The 21486-nt window shown below is 44.2% G+C and overlaps 1 protein-coding gene and 1 long non-coding RNA gene across 12 annotated transcripts in view; one reads left to right on the top strand and one right to left on the bottom strand.

Annotated features, from left to right (window-relative positions):
* The window catches only part of NOS1 (nitric oxide synthase 1), a 459584-nt gene that overhangs the window by 390484 nt on the left and 47614 nt on the right, over nt 1–21486 (top strand). For all 9 annotated transcript variants that reach the window (XM_068246073.1, XM_068246087.1, XM_068246067.1 and 6 more), the window contains 5 exons: nt 2293–2467; nt 4035–4136; nt 9054–9248; nt 17877–17962; nt 18045–18189. In XM_068246073.1, coding sequence (XP_068102174.1) covers nt 2293–2467; nt 4035–4136; nt 9054–9248; nt 17877–17962; nt 18045–18189 — 703 coding nt within the window. The remainder of the gene's footprint in view (nt 1–2292; nt 2468–4034; nt 4137–9053; nt 9249–17876; nt 17963–18044; nt 18190–21486) is intronic.
* Nucleotides 1–21486, bottom strand: part of LOC137525194 (uncharacterized) — a 51253-nt gene that overhangs the window by 1477 nt on the left and 28290 nt on the right. Inside the window, exon 4 of one of the 3 annotated variants that reach the window (XR_011022890.1) lies at nt 20224–20338. The exons of the other annotated variants lie outside the window; for them this stretch is intronic. This is a non-coding gene — a long non-coding RNA (uncharacterized lncRNA). The remainder of the gene's footprint in view (nt 1–20223; nt 20339–21486) is intronic. 3 annotated transcript variants of the gene reach the window in all.

The raw sequence follows: 21486 nt of genomic DNA, 5'->3' as shown, positions 1-21486 counted from the left end.
ATGCACCAGGTTTTGTTTATTTTTTAACCTGGTTTTTGTCCTCTGAACCTAGGTGCGTCTTATGGTCCGGAGCGTCTTATGGTCTGAAAAATATGGTATGTGTTTGTCTGAAAAGGGTTTTTTGGGGTAGATTTAACGTTTTTTAAGTAATGTAGCATTATTTAGAAAAGAATTCCAGTGAAGGAGAGTATTTTGAGAAGGATCTGAAAGAAACTGAGATAGATAGTAGAATCCTGATTGTAGAACTTCTCACTGCATGACTGTCTCAGCAGAACTACCACTGGACTCTGTTCCAATACTACCAGTATTGAGAGTACAGCATAAAGCGTCTTTAACCCTCCTGGCGGTAACCCCGAACGTAGTTCGGGGTAAGCCGCGCAGGAGGATTTCTCAGGCCCTGCTGGGCCGATTTTCATAATTTTTTTATTTTTGCAACACGCAGCTAGCACTTTGCTAGCTGCGTGTGCACTCCGATCGCTGCCGCTCCGCGCTGATTCGCTGCTACCCGCCACGCCAGGCTCGCTACATGATTAAAAAAAAACAAAACAAAACTGCTGCGCTGCCCCCTGGCGTTTTTTAATAGACAGCCAGGAGGGTTACCCGAGGTGAAAATAAACTGATGAGATAAACAATTGTATCTATCCTACTACTCCTAAAAATAACTTTTTTAGATATCCCATTATATTATTTTATCTTTAAACATTTGCAAAGTAGATTGAATGTTTTATTGTCTCTGCTCAGTGGCCACCTATTAAGTATTGCAGAGTTACAATACATTAACTACTTTTTAGATCTCTCCTCAGCCTCAAAAGTTGAATTCTGTCAGGAAAACTTTCATGGCTGTAATTTGCTTATTAGTGAGGCTTACTATATTCCCGACAAGGTACAAACAAGACAGAAGTTTTTACTTGTCTGAAAATTAACTTTCAAGCAGCAAAATCAAAAAAGCCTGATTATTAATGTTTTGCACTGTACGTACACATGTTTATCTCATCATGTATGTTACATGTCCTTTCCGGTACACTTTACATTCTCCCCCCCCCCCCCCCCTCCCTACCAATAATTTTTTAGCAGAAATTGGTGAGTTCATAGACCAACAGGAATTCAAAGATGCTTTAGCCTGTAGTTCCCTGTGAGAACAGACAGGAAGGAGCCACAGTATAAACCTCTTTGAATCTGCCTCCTCATGAAGGTTTATCAGGTCAGTGGACCAAAAGGAACCATAACGTCCTGGTAGTATTGTGGCTGAGTGTGGCAGTAGTGCAGTGGGGACAGTTGTGCAGAGGGTGAGAAGACAGACGGTAGAAGCACAGAAGAAAAGAATAAGAGAAGATGAGAAAAAAAATACCGACGTTTACAGATGAAAAAGCCAGATAACGACAGAAGTATATAAAAGCAGATGACTTCACAACATACAAGTACACAGAAGTACACAATCTTTTATATAGATAAAGGGGCTTTGCAGTTGGGGAAAATATTTCTGCCCTCCTTCTGCTTGTCCTTCTGAACCCTAAAAATCTGGCAAATAACTCTCGATTGATTCAAACATTATGCAAATGTATGCAGTCTGGAAATTGACTGGAAACTAAATGACCATCCCTGAGATTGACTAGTAGTAAAATATAATTTAAAAAATGCACAACTTACCGTATTTTTTTTATATAATTTATATTTCATTTTAATTTTTGTTCATACATCAGAGATGTTAGAAATCAAAATGTGTCCATGTAAGAAAATGGTTTGACGTAAGTTTTCTAAACTTTTGGTAATGCAAGTAGCATAGTGAGGTTACATTTTTGCAAGCAGTCATTGTTTGTAATCATATCAGCAGAAACATAATTAACTGCTTTCGGACTGCGTTGTTATCCTGAAGGTGGCTGCACAGCTCTGACTGGATGTAGATTTCAACTTCCCGCCGCTATCGCCAATTGCCTCGCCCTCTCCCTGCCGCAGTTTACTCGCCCTGCTGTCTATATGATGGCAGAGCTTTGTGAGCTGGTCAGGAGCCGATTTCAGGAACCAATGAAATAGTTTTCTGACCGACGCACAGAGCTCTGCCGTCATAAGGACATAGAGAGGGGCCTGAGGTGATGGAAGAGTGGTGGTATATGCGGCTATTCATTGGTAAGCATCATTTTGTGGTACTACCGGCTGTGTGTGGTCCTTAAAGGGCGACAGACTACTGGTTCACAAGGAGTTAAACCTAGTTCACGCAGTGTTGATTTACTAAAAGAAACCATCTAGACCTTTTGTCTCATTTGGCTTCACAATAATGTTCTGTTTTACTTTCAGATATGAATGGTTTAAGGAACTGGATCTTAAATGGTATGGACTGCCAGCTGTAGCCAGTCTACTCCTAGAGATTGGAGGGCTGGAGTTTACTGCATGTCCTTTCAGTGGATGGTACATGGGCACTGAAATTGGAGTCCGAGATTACTGTGACAGTTCCCGCTATAACATACTGGAGGTACTGTGGCCTGGTAAAGAGCTCCACCTTTTGGCAGTAATAGTTAACTGAACAGCACATGCTGAATATTAGTTGGGATTGGTACAAGTCACTGTGCCTATGACCATAAGAAAGAAAATTACAACATCACAAAAAATACTTAAAATTCAGATTCTTTCTAATATGTTTAAAATATCTTTTGGTACATTAATGCACCCCTTAAATAGTCCCCATGTATTCAACATATTCAAACTGCAAATGCATGTATATGTCTGTATTTCCTACATTTGACATTGACCATTGTATGACCATTCATAAGTCTATAATCTCACTGAATTTTTCTTAGTTACAGTTATTGCTATTGCATAGGTTATGTCTCAGTTCCTTTTATGTTATTATTGTAAAGCGTACCTATTTGTAACATTCACAGTTGTTTCAGCTTGCTATCTAATGCTTTAAGCGGTGCATGTTAATTGATGTACAACGTTTCACTGATTGTCGCCTGCAAAGGTCTTTTGTGATTTCCATTATTATTCTAGGAATGGTGCAGCTTATAGTAGAAACACTGATAGCAGAATATCTGTATAAATACCAATATTCTTCTACTTAATTCATATTGTAAAATAACAATAATATTTACCAATATTTTACCATGACTCAACCTAACCCTACTGTCACTCAGAGGCCTCCCTTTACTGATGCCTAACCCCAAGACCCCCCCCCCCCGGTGGTGCCTAACCCTAAGACACTGCCCCCCCTGGAGGTACCTAACCCTAAGACACCCCTGAAGGTGCCTAACCCTAAGGACCTCCCCCAACACTAAAGACCCCACTGCCAACACCTACTGGCACTGGTGCCTTTTATCGGGCGTCCTTTGCAATAGGACGCATCTTGCGCCCTTTTCAACTGTTCTGTCTTCACTGATGTTGGGGACATCTTTATTCATATTACATTTAGATAAAATATTGTTTTAGCTGACCAATATCTACTTTCTGCACATCTGTTGACTTTGTACAGAGGTTACTGAGTAGACGGAAGAGTGGAAGCTGGACCAAGCTATAATCTAAACAAAATCAGAAGAGTAACCTAAGCGATCATAGTCATGCAGTCATACAGCACTCCTAAACACCACACCACCACATGGTATACATATATGAAAAGCTAAACTTCAGGTGCAGCTACAGTGATTATAGTACTCTCCTTTCCTCCATTATGAACAGTACAGTAACATTAAAAAAAAAAACCTGCATGTTTGTTTACTGCACTCTTGGTGTTGTATATCATTTGGGCTGGTTGAGGGTGTGAGATATATAATATAATATTGTGGATGGTGATGCAAATTTTAAATGTATATTCTACATTCTTCCACCTTGGTTGATTTTTTTCATGACTCCCCTATACACTGCACAGTACCAGAAACAGCATCTTTGTATAGTCTATAAGAATTAATCAATTTCCAGGGATCAAATAGAACCTAATGTTGCAGCTCAACCTGTTTAAATATGTTAAAATAATCCAGGCACATTGTGTTGATGATGGTATAGTTTATCATTTAGACAGATCACATTTAGTCCAATGTTTCCTGCAGGAAGTCGCCAAGAGAATGAACTTAGACACTAGAAAAATGTCCTCGCTATGGAAAGACCAGGCGCTGGTGGAAATTAATATTGCAGTTCTCTACAGCTATCAGGTAATTTAGAGAGGTGTTTACACATACTAACAATGTATTACAGTGAATTCTGAGTGTCCACTGCTCCCCACAGACTACTGCATCTGGGAAAATAAATCCTCTTTTTGATGGCACATTTTCTGTTAGGTAAGGTTAACAGTGGTGTGTTGCATGCATTATAATGTGTGATCTGCAATAGAGACTGGCCATAGACTTTAATACAAAGCCTGCATGCAGCAAGATAGAATAACGGGATCCGTTACAATGCAGTACTGTGAACAGCCTCATAGAATTGTATAGACAGTAAGTTAACATACAGGATTATTCTGCAACGCAACTGAGCACTGTGACCTTGCCCTTAACCTTCTTGCTGGTTATCCCGAGCTCAGCTCAGGGTAACCTGCGCAGGAGGATTTTTCCGGCCCCGCTGGGCCGATTTTCAAAAATTTTTTTATTGCACGCAGCTAGCACTTTGCTAGCTGCGTGCATATCCCGATCGCCGCCGCTCCCCGCCGATTTGCGGCTACCCGCCGTGCCGCGCCCCCCCCTCCTGACCCCTTGCGCAGCCTGGCCAATCAGTGCCAGGCAGCGCTGAGGGGTGGATCGGGATTCCCTCTGATGTCCATGACGTCGGTGACGTCATCCCGCCCCGTCGCCATGGCGACGGGAAGCCCTGCAGGAAATCCCCGTTCTGAACGGGATTTCCTGCTTGCTAAGATCGCCGGCGGCGATCAAAGTATATAGAAGGATGCCGCTTGTCAGCGGCTATCATGTAGCTAGCGCTAGGCTAGCAACATGAATTAAAAAAAAATTAAAATAAAAAAAAAGTGCTGCGCCGCCCCCTTGCCAACAGAATTGGAACGGCAAGGGGGTTAAAGAGAAACTCCGACCAAGAATTCAACTTTATCCCAATCAGTAGCTGATGCCCCCTTTTGCATGAGAAATCTATTCCTTTCACAAACAGACCATCAGGGAGCGATGTATGGCTGATATTGTGGTGAAAACCCTCCCACAAACAAATTCTGAGTACGTACCATTGACAGTTTCCGGTCTGTGAACCCTGTTGCATTGTGGGAAATGGCTGTTTACAGCTGTTTCCAACTGCCAAAACAGCAAGCAGCAGCTACATCACTTGCCAGCAGTAAAAATGTCACCATGTGATAAATGTCAGAATATAAATCCGGGATTTAAAATATTTTACAATGGGCAAACACTGACTAAATCATTTATACATAATTATTGTAAAAATGAAGCACTTTTTTATTACATTTTCACTGGAGTCCCTCTTTAAAGAATAGCTCCAGTTTAAGCAAACTTTATCTCTCTATTTTATACCTTTATAACATTTCTGTTGTTACAGTTGCTTTTATGTCTAAGGGCTCGTTCAATGGGCTTGATTCACTAAACCGTGATAACTCAAATATCACACCTTATCAAAGATATCACACCTTATGAAAAGATATCACACCTTATCAAAGTTTACACGCCTTATCAGAGTAGCATAGCAAGCGCTACAAACCCGCAAGGGCTCAGGGCAGGACGAGTAGAGCCAATTAGCAGGTATAAGTTTGTAGCGCTTGCTATGCTACTCTGATAAGGTGTTTTAACCTTGATAAGGTGTGATATATTTTCATAAGGTGTGATATCTTTTTATAAGGTGTGATGTTTGATAAGGTGTGATATTTGAGTTATCATGGTTTAGTAAATCGAGCCCAATGTGTGGTGCAGTCAGTTTCAATGTAGAGCACATGGGGCCTGATTCAATTAACTTTTTGTCTTACTTTTTTTTTTTTTTTTCTTTTTTTCCTTTTTTTCTTCTAGGTGATATTTTCACATTTTAGCAATAAAATTCAAAATGGCTTTTTGAGCCAAGAGCAAGCAAGAATATATTCAGAATAATTTTGACAGCACTTTCACCTACTTGTTGGCTCTTTTTCAGTTGCAGGGTGCTGAAAAGTTATATTAAACAGAAGGTGAAAAATTCTATCCTAGGAGAAAACTTAGGGGGGGAAAGTGAATTCAAAAAGGGTCTTGGTATGCTGTTTGCTATCTGCAGACTTTCATAATATTTGCAGTGCTGTTATGTGCTGCTGTGAGTTGCATTGTAACTCGCTTAGGAGCACCTATGGGTAGGATGCGTGTATTTTTCTTCTTGCAGAGTGATTGCCAATCTGCGTATTCTAATGCATACCATCCACGGTGCCCATCGGAAGACAGTCATGCAGCTTATATGTGTGAACAAAGCCTAAAGCCTGGTGCGCTTTAGGAATGGACCTGCTCCTGGGGCAACAGTTCAGGTCCAAGGCTGTACAGAGAAAAATGCAGTCGGCCAGTATTCAGCCACGTCTACACATTAAGGAGAGTTAAGGGGTCACTGTATAGACACTAGCTTGTCAGTGGTGCCTCCCTTTGGCCAAGAACTATCTAGCCTTTGTGTGTACGACACTATAAATTTATAAAAGAAATAAGAATTTAGTTATAATACGATACTAGGAAAAAAAACATATTTTTACAAAAACTTGACTCAAATGTGCTAGAGAATATATACACATAGTTTATATTCAATCTTGCAGTAGAAATTAAGGATGGTTGGCACCAGGTGCTGGCTGACAACAGACTCAAAGTGTTCGCTCCTTTTCCTTAGTGTTGTGCTCACAGGTAACTTGATCAAACAGGCCTTTGAGAAAGCAGCAGGAGCTGCGAAACGGCTGTTAGGCCGATATCCACACCTATACCTTATCTGGTATGCCTGTATTGCCAAGGTGTCCACAATAAACCTTAGTAAGCAGAGTTTGTGCTCCTTTTTTCCTCTTTACTACATAGTTTATATTCAGGCTAACACAGAGCTGCGGCTGCTGTATTTTTATCAAGTGGAAAAAACAAAGGACAAAGCCACCAGTTTAGTATGGAGAAAGTGAGCGTTTGCAATCCTTGTAGGAAAGACTCTTTGTAGAGACAATGGTAAAGAGGAAGAAGGTTGACGCAGAAGGCTAATGGTTCACGTGACCTGAAATATCCAATCAGGTTTAAAAGAATCGAAAAAACAAATTCTCCTGAACCTGATTGGGGACATCTGAAGTAAAAACGGACAAATGGCAAATTAAACATAGTATTTTTTATAGCAACAGACCCCTCATTTCTTATCAAAGGATATAGGAAGGACATTAAAATTTTAGAAGAGGTGCACAAATAAGCAACTTAAAGGACACTTGACCCGAGGCAACGCTACCGAAGGTAAGCACAAAGGTATGTAAATACTGGATTCACATGTCTCTGTGAATTCTCCATTGTTCTCCTTGCTCCCCCAGATTCCTGTAATTGAAAAGTTTTAGCAAAAAGTCAAGTCAAATTTTCAGACAGGAAGAAGCAGGCTTGCTGCAGTCTTACCTCCTAACACACCAATTCCCTCCTCTCCCCCTTCCCATTATTTCACCTTAAAGAACAAGCGACACCCATGCTAACCTAGAAATAAAAAACACATAACAGATGTATTGTGCTATCCACGTAATGATTCCTGTGAATTTAATACAAGAAAAGCAGAACATCATATCCTCCCTGACTCTTGTTTCCCCCCCTCCCTTCTCTTGCTCCTCCTCCTCCCAGAGTCTTCAGACCCTCCCACTGAGGTGTATACTAACAACTGCACTGTCTAATTTTTATTTACACATCCAATCACTGAGTCACCTCAGCCTTGTAAACACAAGTAATCAGAGGGTGTTACTGATAAGCAGCTAGGCAGGGAAATAAATGGAAGAGGAGGCATATATTATAGATAAAAAGAACTCCCAGCATTCAACTCTTTGGCACTGTTTGGCACTAGGTACAGTGCTCCTAAAGTATGTGATAACTACAAACCATAACAGCAGAAAACGTTTTGCAAGTTTTGAATGCAGGATTAGCATCTTTATTACTTAATACACACAGACCAGTTGCTGTTGAAATTTGATTTTTATGGTGACAATGCCGCTTTAAAGAGGCGGGAATAGGAGAGTGATAGGTAAGAACCTTACAGAAAGCCTGCCTCTTCCTGTCTGAAGATTTGACTTGTGCCACAAGTCAACATTTTCAAGGAGTCATTACGGGGCCCAGAGGAGCATGGAGAGAATTCAGCAAGGCACAGAGGTATGTGGATCCAGAATGAACATAGCTTTGTGCTTACCTTAGGTACTGTTGCTTGGGTTAAGTATCCTTTAAGTCATTAAAGGGAAGGAAGAACTCGCTTACCAAGAAAGATTAGACACACTGGGCTATTTTAGCTTGTAATAAAAAAAGGTGACCAAATTAACATGTATAAATACATCTGCTATCAATATAAAGCCTTGACAAATTAGTTTTTTATCATTAGTGCTGTCCAAAGGACAATAAGACATTAGCTGTGCTTTGAAGAAATCTGATTAGTCAGGAGTTCTTCACTAGAATAGTGGCTAAGGGACACCAGAACTGGGAGGGATATGAAGGCTGTCTGCCAAATGTATTTTCTTATAAGCCCTACCAGTTGCCCAGTAGTTCTGTTAATGTCTTTGGCTACAGCAGTATCTAGACCACACACCTGAAACCAGCTTGCAACTGAATTCAGATCAGCAGGACAGCCAGGCAATGGGTATTATTTCAAAGGAAATAAACATAACAGCCTCCATATCCCTCTCAGTTCCGGTGTCCTTTAAGATGTGAAAAATCTTATTGCAGGAAGTAGTTATGGCAAATTCTTCTATTCAAAGCTAGCAAAGCATCCAAGTCCTTTTCGAAGGACATGCACAGCTATGTTTGCTACATGTGGGAAGATCCAGTCATACAAATATGTTCTGCCCTTGAGGCGTTTTTTTTTCCACTGGTTAGAGATGCAGTAAAGCTCAAGAATGTGATGGATGCATGTCTTTTTTTCAACTTGGATAACTATGTAACTATAAGTCAGCTGCACTTCTCTTTTATTCTGTCCAGAGTGATAAAGTAACAATTGTAGACCATCACTCAGCTACTGAGTCCTTTATAAAACACATGGAGAATGAATACCGGTGTCGAGGTGGATGTCCAGCTGACTGGGTTTGGATTGTTCCACCAATGTCTGGAAGTATCACCCCCGTATTTCATCAGGAAATGCTCAACTATCGTCTCTCGCCTTCCTTTGAATATCAGGTAAATTATATTTTCTATTAAAATATATTTTTCTCTTCAATTCTACAGTAATATTAGGAGAGGGCTTCATTACCTTTCTGTGTGAAATGAATCTTCTGTAGATAAAGATTGCTTTCATCACATGACCAGAACCAGTTGTGTTCAGGACATTAGTTTCAGGTAGACTGCAGGAGGTCTCTGAGAACACTGCAGCCTCTAGTAGTGACAGAGCGTGTCGTGCAGACGTGGTCAGTGTCTAAGCTTCTGGCAATGGGGTAGAGAAAAAGGACACAAGGCACGCCTGCCACTTTGGGTGCTGCTATTGGTGGCTATGTAATTAATGGCAACAGTATATAGCCATTATAGGAGCTCGGCTTAAATATAGCCAAGTGCTGGAGTAATTTGGGTGCCAAGCGGGAGAGAGGTAATAGTGCCAGATATTTGTGACACCAAAGCAGTTCTGGTGCGTGTGTCCCCAGAGCGCTGAGAGGCTGATGTGCAAGAGAGGGCAGAGTCTGTGGCAGGGTGGGGGTCTAATTTGTAGGTTACAAACAGTAAGGTAAGGCCTCTTGCACGCTACATGCGATTCTGTTGTTTGTTTTTGTTTTTTTTGGGGGGGGGGGACGGTTATTTGATTTTTGATTCCGATTAAAGAAAAAAAAATACTGCATGCTGCTATTGTATAAAAAAATTGGATGTAGTGTGCAAGAGGACTAAGGGCTCGTTCACACTTGAGCGTGAAACGCGCGATTCCCGCTCACCGCAAACCACTAGCGGTATTTTAAAACAGCTAGCTCATGTAACACTATGCCAATGGTTTTGCGGTTGGCGTTAACCACAAACGTGTTACCTGCAGCTGTTTGCCGGCGATTCAGGAGCGATTGAGATTAGCATGTATAGAACCGCTAATCGCGATTGCTCCTCCCAAAACGCTACTTCATCCAGTGAATTGTTTGGCATTTAACACGGAAATATCACTCCCACAAAGCGCTACCGGTAATCGCTAGCATTTTGCGATTCTAGGTGTGAACAAGACCCTAAGGGGTTTTTCAAGACATAAACATTTTTAGTGTCCTGTTTTTCAAGTTGGGACCACCACACACTGCAGCTAGTTTTTGATCAATACAGATGCAGAATCACCTCTACTATATTTACACCGCATGGCGTGACAATATTTTAATAATGGGGTAGAATCACAAATCTATGAATTGGACAAAAATACTGGTTCACTTGCACTTTAAGCAAAGGTCATATTGAGCCTCCTACATAAATGCCAAATCTTCTGACCCAGACTCTTTCAGACGTAGGCAAATAAATGAGGTGTCATATGACACTTCATTCATGTCAACATCACTGCACATCTCCTAACAGAAGCCCCTGGCACTCATTTCATTAATACTGGGTGACATTTCATTAATGTGCCAGGGATGTGAAGTCTTGCCTGCTTCCATCCACTCCACAGGCTCCTGAATGAAAAGGAATTAGACTTTCTTAAAGAGAATCTGTCATTTATCAAATGGAGAAAGGAAACATCTGCAAGGACACCCTGTGCTCAATCAGGCCACCTTTATTTGATAAACAGCCAGGACATCTGATTATGCATTTCACACCCATGTGGGGATGCATGTTTGGATTTGGACCTATTGGTTTGAGTGCCAGCACTACATTTCAGATGTATAGTTTGGGGATCTGGAGTAGTGTTGGGCGAACAGTGTTCGCCACTGTTCGGGTTCTGCAGAACATCACCCTGTTCGGGTGATGTTCGAGTTCGGCCGAACACCTGACGGTGCTCGGCCAAACCGTTCGGCCACATGGCCGAACTAAGAGCGCATGGCCAAACGTTCCCCGAACGTTCGGCTAGCGCTGTGATTGGCCGAACGGGTCACGTGGTTCGGGCCCGAACGCGCTCTGATTGGCCGAACGGTCACGTGGTTCGGGTAAATAAATACCCGAACCACGTCATATCTCCACCATTTGTCTGTGGGTTTAGCTTTGGGTAGGCAGGCAGGGTAGTTCGCTCTCCAGCCACGCTAGCCAGGGTCCCCCCCAGTCATTGTGTGTCGCTGCTGGGAACAGTAGTACACCGCTCGCTCAGCCACACTATATATAGCATTGTTTACTGCCACTGTGTACCTCGCTCAGCCACGCTATATATATAGCATTGTGTTTTCTGACACTCTGTGTACACGGCTTAGCCTGACTAATATAGCATTGTGTGTACTGCCACTGTGCACCTCGCTCAGCCACGCTATATATAGCATTGTGTGTACTGCCACTGTGCACCTCGCTCAGCCACGCTATATATAGCATTGTGTGTACTGCCACTGTGCACCTCGCTCAGCCACGCTATATATATATAGCATTGTGTTTTCTGACACTCTGTGTACACGGCTTAGCCTGACTAATATAGCATTGTGTGTACTGCCACTGTGCACCTCGCTCAGCCACGCTATATATAGCATTGTGTGTACTGCCACTGTGCACCTCGCTCAGCCACGCTATATATAGCATTGTGTGTACTGCCACTGTGCACCTCGCTCAGCCACGCTATATATAGCATTGTGTGTACTGCCACTGTGCACCTCGCTCAGCCACGCTATATATATAGCATTGTGTTTTCTGACACTCTGTGTACACGGCTTAGCCTGACTAATATAGCATTGTGTGTACTGCCACTGTGCACCTCGCTCAGCCACGCTATATATAGCATTGTGTGTACTGCCACTGTGCACCTCGCTCAGCCACGCTATATATAGCATTGTGTGTACTGCCACTGTGCACCTCGCTCAGCCACGCTATATATAGCATTGTGTGTACTGCCACTGTGCACCTCGCTCAGCCACGCTATATATAGCATTGTGTGTACTGCCACTGTGCACCTCGCTCAGCCACGCTATATATAGCATTGTGTGTACTGCCACTGTGCACCTCGCTCAGCCACGCTATATATATAGCATTGTGTTTTCTGACACTCTGTGTACACGGCTTAGCCTGACTAATATAGCATTGTGTGTACTGCCACTGTGCACCTCGCTCAGCCACGCTATATATAGCATTGTGTTTTCTGACACTCTGTGTACACGGCTTAGCCTGGCTCTATAGCATTGTGTGTACTGCCACTGTGCACCTCGCTCAGCCACGCTATATATAGCATTGTGTTTACTGCCACTCTGTGTACACCGCTCAGCCAGACTATATACCGTTGTTTACTGACACTCTGTGTACACCGCTCAGCCAGACTATATACCATTGTTTACTGACACTCTGTGTACACGGCTTAGCCTGACTAATATAGCATTGTGTGTACTGCCACTGTGCACCTCGCTCAGCCACGCTATATATAGCATTGTGTTTTCTGACACTCTGTGTACACGGCTTAGCCAGACTATATAGCATTGTGTGTACTGCCACTCTGTGTACACCGCTCAGCCAGACTATATAGCATTGTGTTTACTTCCACTCTGTGTCTGCTGGGCCTGGGAACAGTAGTACACCGCTCACCCGCCACTGTATAGCATTGTGCTCTGTGTCGCTGCTGGGAATAGTGGTACTGTATAGCATTTCTGTACTGCCACTGTACTGCTGCCAGTCAGCGTGTACTGTAAGGATAAGTGAAATGAGGAAGAAATCCGGTGAAAGAGGAAGGGGCAAGGGAAGAGGTGTTTCCCCTGACGGTTCACGTACAGGCCACAGGGGAGCACCCAAGAAAACCCACTCAATACCGCCCATGTTGTCCAGGACAACAACCCTCACAAATCCAAAAGAACAGGACCAGATAATTACTTGGATGACCTCTCAAGCGTCCAGCAGTGGGTTAAGCAGCACCAGCACATCACACACGAGGTCCGAGTCCTCAGCCAGTTACAAGGAGCCAGTGGGCACAAAGCTGACACAACCGGCAGCGACACCACGCACACAACTGCCAGATAACCAGTCCTATGAATTACCTCAGGACACAATGGGGTATTCGCAGGAGCTATTCCCAGCCCAACAAACTTCCACCTATGAAAGGTCAATGGAGGAACAGCCAGAAATGTTGTGCCCGGATTCACAACCATTAACTGTGGGAAATGCACCGCGCACTGAAATACAAGGCGAGTCCGAGGAGGACTCGGAAACCCAAATCCCAGAGCAAGTTGGGCAGGAGGGGTTGCAATTGCAGGAGGTCGGCCGACAAGGTCTGGAAGACGACGTTGGAGTGAGCTGCGCAGAGGTTGTTCTGGGGAGCTCTACTCCACGGCGGCGGCCCCCCACAATGACATATGACGAGTTTGAGGAGATGGAAGAGGAGGGTATGGACAATGTGGACAGAGACCCAGATTTTATTTGTGAACGAGAACATCGCCGTCGTAGCAGCAGCACAGATGAGTCTGTTGAAGAACCCACTGCTGCACGAGTTCGCCTTGTGCCACAAGGTAGGCGGCGCGCAATTTCAGGCACCACAAGCGTGGAAGTTAGAGTGAGAGGCAAAAGAGGAGGAAACAGAAATCGCCAGCAAGGAGGCAGGTGCTCCAAAGTCTGGGCTTTCTTTGAAGACTGCACTGAGGATGTTACCATGGCGATTTGCAAGGTGTGCAAGACTCGCCTGAGCAGGGGGAAAAGTATTAACAACCTCTCCACCACCAGCATGAGCCGCCACATGCTATCCAAACATCCCACTCTGTGGGCAAACGCGGCAGGACAGGGTACCAGCAACACTGCCTCCCTTGGGTTCACCAGACTCACCCCCAGACCCGCCTCAGCAGCAGCAGTAGCCCAGCCATTGCGTGGTTCACAACATTCACAAACATCAGACGACGCTGACACTGTCACTTTCCGGAGTAGTGCTCTTGAGGTCTCCCAGTGTTCATCAAACACAACAACCAACAGCCCTTCCGTGTGCAGCGCTACGGTTCAGTTGTCTGTGTCGGAGATGTTTGAGCGCAAGAGGAAATTGCCAGCAAATGACCCCCGGGCCGTGGCAGTAACAGCCAGCATAGCCAAGCTTCTGGCCTGCGAAATGCTGCCATATCGAGTGGTGGAGACAAACAGCTTCAAGGGCATGATGTCAGTGGCCATCCCACGTTACGTGGTTCCCAGCCGCTACCACTTTGCGCGCTCTGCAGTGCCTGAGTTGCATGAGCACGTGGTCAGCAAAATAACCCGAAGCTTGAAGAATGCCGTTGCCTGCAAGGTTCACCTCACCACTGACACTTGGACGAGTGCGTTCGGCCAGGGTCGATACATCTCCCTTACCGCACACTGGGTGAACCTTGTGGAGCTTGGCAGCGATTCCTCACCTGCTACGGCGCGGGTGTTGCCCACGCCGCAAACAGCTGCACCGCCGTCCCTCCCACTGGATAACAACAGCAGCACCTACCTCTCTGACTCCTTCTCCTCCAACGCATCTCAAAGCTGTACCTCATCCGGAAACGCTAACCCAGCAGCAGTAGGATCGTGGAAGCAGTGCAGCACAGCTGTTGGCATGCGTCAGCAAGCGTTGCTGAAGCTGATCTGCCTTGGGGATAAGCAGCACACAGGGGAGGAAATTTGGAAGGGAATAAAGGAACAGACGGATTTGTGGCTGGCACCGCTGGACTTGAAACCGGGCATGGTTGTGTGTGATAATGGGAGTAATCTCATTCGCGCTTTAAGGTTGGCTAAGCTGACACACATCCCTTGCCTGGCGCACGTGATGAACCTAGTAGTTCAGCGGTTCCTGAGGACATACCCAGGCGTGGCCGATCTTCTGTTGAAGGTGCGTCGAGTGGCCAAACATTGTAGAAATTCCAGTACTGCTTCGGGGGCACTCGCCAAGATGCAGGAGCGCTTCAATCTCCCCCACCATCGCTTGCTGTGTGATGTCCCTACGCGCTGGAATTCTACGCTGCACATGCTAGCACGCTTTTGTGAGCAGAAGAGTGCAGTGGTCCAGTACATGACGGCGCAGTACCGAGGTGCATCCGGACAGCTGCCAAGCTTCTGTGGATCCGATTGGGCCAACATGTTGGACCTCTGCCAAGTCCTCCAAAATTTTGAGCAATCCACGTTGCTTGTGAGCAGTGACAACTCTTTAGTCAGCATTACCATACCACTGCTGTGTTTACTGAAGAGGTCAATGTTGAAAATCAAGGAAACAGCTGTCATGATGCAACTGGGGGAATCTGAAGGAGAAAACGATCAGCGTGATGGTACCAACATCAGGCCATCCGCCTCAGGGAACGCTGGCCCCAGCAGCTATGACGAAGAAGAGGAGGAGGAACAGCTGGAGTTGGAGCAGGAATTTCATGCCACCACTGACGAGGGCCAGAGCGGTGCACGTTGGACTTCCACAATTCAACGCGAATGGTCAGCAGAAGCAGACCAGGAGGAAGGTGACGACTATGATGCATCACAACAACTATCACAACGCTCACAAGAGGATGATGAGGATTCTGGTAGGACTCTGGCACACATGGCTCAATTCATGCTAGACTGCATTGAACGTGACCCACGCATTGTGCGCATTCTGGACAACACCAATTACTGGGTTTATACCCTTCTGGATCCACGGTACAAACACAATGTTCCAAAACTGCTTGAAGAAAGAGTCAGACAGGTCAAAATGGAAGAATACCAGCAGGCCCTTGTGGAGACTTTAGAGAGGAGATTGACATCCTCCCCCTCCTCTAGCCAGTTGTACGCAGACAGACTGACTTCCGCAAACCCAGGACGACCAGGAGGGCAGCAAACAACGCAAGCCGCAGCTAGTGCCCAAAAGGGAACGGTATCGGCAGTGTCCTTGGAGTGGGAAAATTTTCTGACACCCATGCAGCAGCAGCCCACTGAACAGCAAGCGTGCAGATCCACCTCCAACACCGATCGCCTGGAGAAGATGGTCAAGGACTACATGTCAGATGACGTAGCTGTGTCGAACAATCCATCTGCACCCTTCAACTATTGGGTATCGAAGCTAGACACCTGGCACGAACTGGCAATGTACGCAATAGAGGTGCTGGCTTGCCCGGCAGCCAGCGTTATGTCGGAACGTTGTTTCAGTGCTGCCGGAGGCATCGTCACAGATCGGCGTATCCGCCTCTCCACAGAAAATGCAGACAGTCTGACTCAAATTAAAATGAATCAATCCTGGATTGGAAATGACTACGCAACACTCCAGGACCCCAACCAAGTAACATGACCAATGAACATCTGGATGGTGTAGCATTTCCGGTCCCTGTTTATTGAACCTCTCATCTGTATTACATTTATGACTGCATGGCGGCAAAAAGCATTGCTGCTATATCCGCACGCTTTTTGTCCTCATGCAAGGCCTAGGTTGTTGTGTCTCAAAAACCGTGGCCTTCTCCTCCTGCGCCTGCTCCTGTTCCATCACGTCTGCTGCTGCTGGGTTAGCGTTGCCGCGTGGTCCCTGTTTATTGAACCACTTATCTTTATTACATTTATGACTGCATGGCGGTACAAAGCATGCTATCCGCACGCTTCTTGCCCTCATGCAAGGCCTGGGTTGTTGTGTCTCACAAAGCGTGGCCTTCTCCTCCTGCGCCTGCTCCTGTTCCATCACGTCTGCAGCTGCTGGGTTAGCGTTGCCGCGTGGTCCCTGTTTATTGAACCACTTATCTTTATTACATTTATGACTGCATGGCGGTACAAAGCATGCTATCCGCACGCTTCTTGCCCTCATGCAAGGCCTGGGTTGTTGTCTCACAAAGCGTGGCCTTCTCCTCCTGCGCCTCCTCCTGTTCCATCACGTGTGCTGCTGCTGGGTTAGCGTTACCGGTCCCTTTTCCTGGAACCTCTTATATGTATTACATTTATGACTGCATGCCGACAAAAAACATGTTACCTGTGCAAAGAAAACAGACATTTCCCGCATTTAAAAGACAGTTTTCCCTTTGAAACTTTAAAATCGATTTTCTCAAAAACTATAAGCTCTTTTTGCTAATTTTTTTTTCCTCTTGTACCCACTCCCAAGGTGCACATACCCTGTAAATTTGGGGTATGTAGCATGTAAGGAGGCTTTATAAACCACAAAAGTTCGGGTCCCCATTGACTTCCATTATGTTCGGAGTTCGGGTCGAACACCCGAACATCGCGGCCATGTTCGGCCTGTTCGGCCCGAACCCGAACATCTAGATGTTCGCCCAACACTAATCTGGAGCTGCAAGGCAACACTTGCCACCATGCTACCCACAATTGTATTAATATTATTTAGTATTTATATAGTGCCAACTTCTTCTGCAGCACTGTACTTGGTATATAGTCTCTCTCTGTCCCTCAGAGGGGCTCACAAGCTCATCTCTCCTATCATCCTATGTCCATCGTAGTAGGGGGCCAATTTAGGGGGAAGCCAATGACATTGTCTATTTTTGGGATGTGAAAGGAAACCCATGAAGACATGAGGAGAACATACAAACTCTTTGCAGATAGTGCACTGGCTGGGATTCAAACCCAAGTGTACATTGCACTTCTGAATGTTACTTAAAGCTAATGAGTACATGTGACCATGAAGGCTGTGAGGGGAGAACACAAAAAATTCAGCATAGTGGAAGGATTATATTTTGTCCTGACTTGCCTGGCCTGTGTACTTTTAATAAACAGTGTGATAATACCTTTGGAACTATCCAAAAGCAACATCACTAATGCCAGTATAATATTTATCTTTGCACTCAGCCTGATCCTTGGAACACTCATATATGGAAAGGGGCAAACGGGACTCCGACCAAGAAAAGAGCCATCGGGTTCAAGAAATTGGCCAAGTAAGTACTGTCATTCACCTATTGTATTTAAGGAGTACTATTGCTGCTGCTTCTTAACTGTTCCTCTGCATTCTGCCTGCAGGGCAGTTAAATTTTCAGCAAAATTAATGGGACAAGCAATGGCTAAACGAGTGAAAGCGACAATCCTTTATGCGACAGAGACAGGAAAGTCTGAAGTCTATGCAAAAACATTATGTGAAATCTTCAAGCATGCCTTTGATGCAAAGGTAAGACATTGTTTAAAAGCCTTCAGTCTCCAGGGATGTTCTAAACATCTGCGAACAAATCCAAACAATGTGAAAGGAGATCAAAGATGTAAAGCGTTATGCTAAAATACCTTCATATATACAGGACTAATCCTGTACATGGAGTACGTGAATTAAATACAAGTCTGGATTATGATAATGTTCTGCACTTCATTTATTTTGTTGTTGTATAGAATCATAAACTTGCTGTGCACAATAATATATTCTACTAATGCTCAAACCCTTGCCTCCTAAATCCTGCTCCTGAGTTAGCCTACTTTGCCTTTTCACACTAGTTAGCTGTAAGTTTGCTACGGGTTATGACCTAGTTATTATCCTGCATTTCTAAATGAGGACAAACTTGGGTCAAACTGGAGGCAAACCTATAATCTGACATCACACTGAAATCAATGGCCCATAAACAGTGGCACTTATACTGCTTATAATTGCACCTACTGAATATTCGATTTCAGCATTAACTTAATTTTCCATGGGATTACTTGAAATTGCAAGCATTACTTTGACTCTTTCCACTTAGAAGGCTGAACCAAAAAGTGGCTGATTAAACCAATCATAAAACCTAATCATAACGCAAGCAATTAAAGCCGTGGATGACATACATAAACGTTGTCTCCTCTTTCCACTGACCTACAGTTCCATCCAAACAAGGATGGGAATTCTACAAGGGTAAAATGTATGAAATGTATGTCTAGTATTCTTTAGTTAGTTAGAGAAAAATACGTTTTTTTGCATATGCACAATAAATGTGGTGGTTTTAATTGAAAATGTATTTATGACATATTAACATTTTATCTTAGGGCTGGTTCACACGGACGCGTGGCGGCGTCAACTGCCAAGCATTCGGGACTCGTCGGCTAAAAGCTCCCGTTTAGCATCGCACAGTTACCGGCGATTACCGTTGTTTGCGCAAACGCGGCGCTTCGATCCCGATTTAACGCGTCGTTTCAGCCGGCCCTAGAAGCCGCATGCAGCTTCTAGGGTCACTTAGCAGTCACTTCATGTCCCCTTGCGTGGATGAGAAATGCAGATCGTGACAGGAAGCCGGTGATCGCCGTACCCCCGCCCCTGAACGAGACGTCACTGGATGACCCAGCTTCCAGCCGCCCAGACGCGGCCTGCCGTCCGTGTGAACCAGCCCTTAAAGAGGCACTGTAATGCCATATAGTAGAATGCAATGAATTACTCAAGATACCCTACCCAGTTTTACAATAATTTTCCTGGTTTCAGTACCAGAAATACATCCTATATATATTACTGTATATATAGCCTTAAACTCCCAGTGATTCTTAGCCTAGGCTGATTAGCTATGTGGACCTCCACTCACCTACGAATACGTATGTCCCTTCCAGTGCTCCACTTGCTATTCTGCAATTTGGGGGGCCCCGCCGTGGGTCTCCATGATGCCCACCACAGACCCCCTGATAGCTGACTGACACCACTGGACCCCCCTTGACTAGGGGCCCCATAGCCATCTTGCTGCTATGGTGATCCCTACGCCACTGTTTACCTCTGTTCCCTATTAGACAAGCCTAGAAAACCTGCTGCTCCATCAGCAGCATATCTTAGTGTGCTAGTACCAAAGCTGCCACACGAAATTCTCTAAAGATTAGCCTGAGTTCCTTTATATAATGCAAACAATAGTTTGTAGTCCAGCAGTGAGTTGATGTTTATCTGAAGTGTTTGCAGCTCCAGTGCATGGACTTCTCATCATGTGTCAGGCTGGGAGGGCATCAGTAGGCGTATATTTAACAATACTGCTTGTTAATTTTGGTGCCAGCTGTAATATTACTTATATTGTAGTATCAGCTTCTGTCATCTATACCTTTATACTTATCAGTCTCCCCCCTATGCCTACCACTACCTCCCCCCCTCACCTGCGCCTAACAGTAAATCCCCCTACCTATGCCTAAGACGACATACCACAAACTAACCTTCCTCATTTCTATTGCTAAATATGCTCATTAATGATACAATTTTTACTAAATGCGATCTTACGTTAAGATTGGAATGAGCGTAAGTAATCTGAAGGTAATTATCGAATATTCTCATTTACTGAACGTTTCGTTCTTCAAATTTAATCACATTTTCCAACTTTTGGATTGATTTGATCCTATAAAGCAATCGACCAAAGAATTATTCTCTATCGATTGCCTTCATAAACCGTGAATTGTCTATACAATTTGATCATAAAATCACTTTGAAAAATCTCATAGAGGCGCCAAAAGGATAAAAGGGACTAAATGAGCTTAAAAACCAATTTGGTAATAGAGAAGGCAGTGGTGGACTTGCCTCCTCCAAGCAGAACACACGACTGTAGATTTTCAGTCAAAAATCGTTTATTGGTTACTCCAAAATAAAGTGCAACGCGTTTTGCAGGTTGAACCTGCTTCCTCAGGCAACACAGATAGGAGTAAAAAAGCATCTGCTAGTAACCTCAAAGCTGAGCGCCTCTGTGATTAATGGTGGAGTTTCACCACCGGCTTCCTGATAATAGGTTGCAACCTAAATGGGCACATTAGTGTCATCTTATACCCGGGTTTTGTTAATACAATGTCATTATTATATATGATGTCTGGTGTGTATGATCTGAGCATGAATGAGGGAGCGTAGAGCTTGCTCTAGGGGCTGTTGGGGTAGTGGGCAGCGGGGGTGATAGTCAGGTCTTGAGGCCAAGCTTTTAATATTCACTTTTTGATACACTAAAGAATTATACGATTTTTTTTTCATAAATATTTGTATGTTTTTTTTTTATTGGTGTGTACCATTCACTGTTCTTTTATCACTTCCTAATTGTTTTTTTTTTTCTTATTTCTTTCTTACACTATATACCTAATATGCTCATATTTAATTTAGAATGGAATATCTGGATTTCTAATCCCCCATAAGGGGAGAAGTGAAATCCCAAATTGATACTTTAAAACAAACACACATAGGTAATCACATTTATAGAGTGAAAAGAGGCTTCCAGTTGCTTTGCCAACTCCCTGGAGATTCAGTCTGACGCTGTGCGCCACAACTGGTAAGACGCCACACTTACTGCCCCAGTTATACATATCACCAGGGCTGGAAGTAAATATGTAGAAATCCTCTGAACAATTTACACCAATGATGATGCCAAAACCTTTTTTGGAGCATGAGAGAAAATTAGACATGAGATCCATTTTTGTCAGTCTGCTCCCTCATTTCTTGTCTGTATGCCTAAGCATTACTCATGTAACTGGCACTGAAACTGCACGTATCTGAGGATGAATCTGACTA

Source organism: Hyperolius riggenbachi, chromosome 1 (assembly GCF_040937935.1).
Source record: "Hyperolius riggenbachi isolate aHypRig1 chromosome 1, aHypRig1.pri, whole genome shotgun sequence".
Classification (NCBI taxonomy): domain Eukaryota; kingdom Metazoa; phylum Chordata; class Amphibia; order Anura; family Hyperoliidae; genus Hyperolius; species Hyperolius riggenbachi.
Note: the sequence above shows the minus strand (reverse complement) of the source record. Positions and strands in the feature narration are given on the sequence as shown.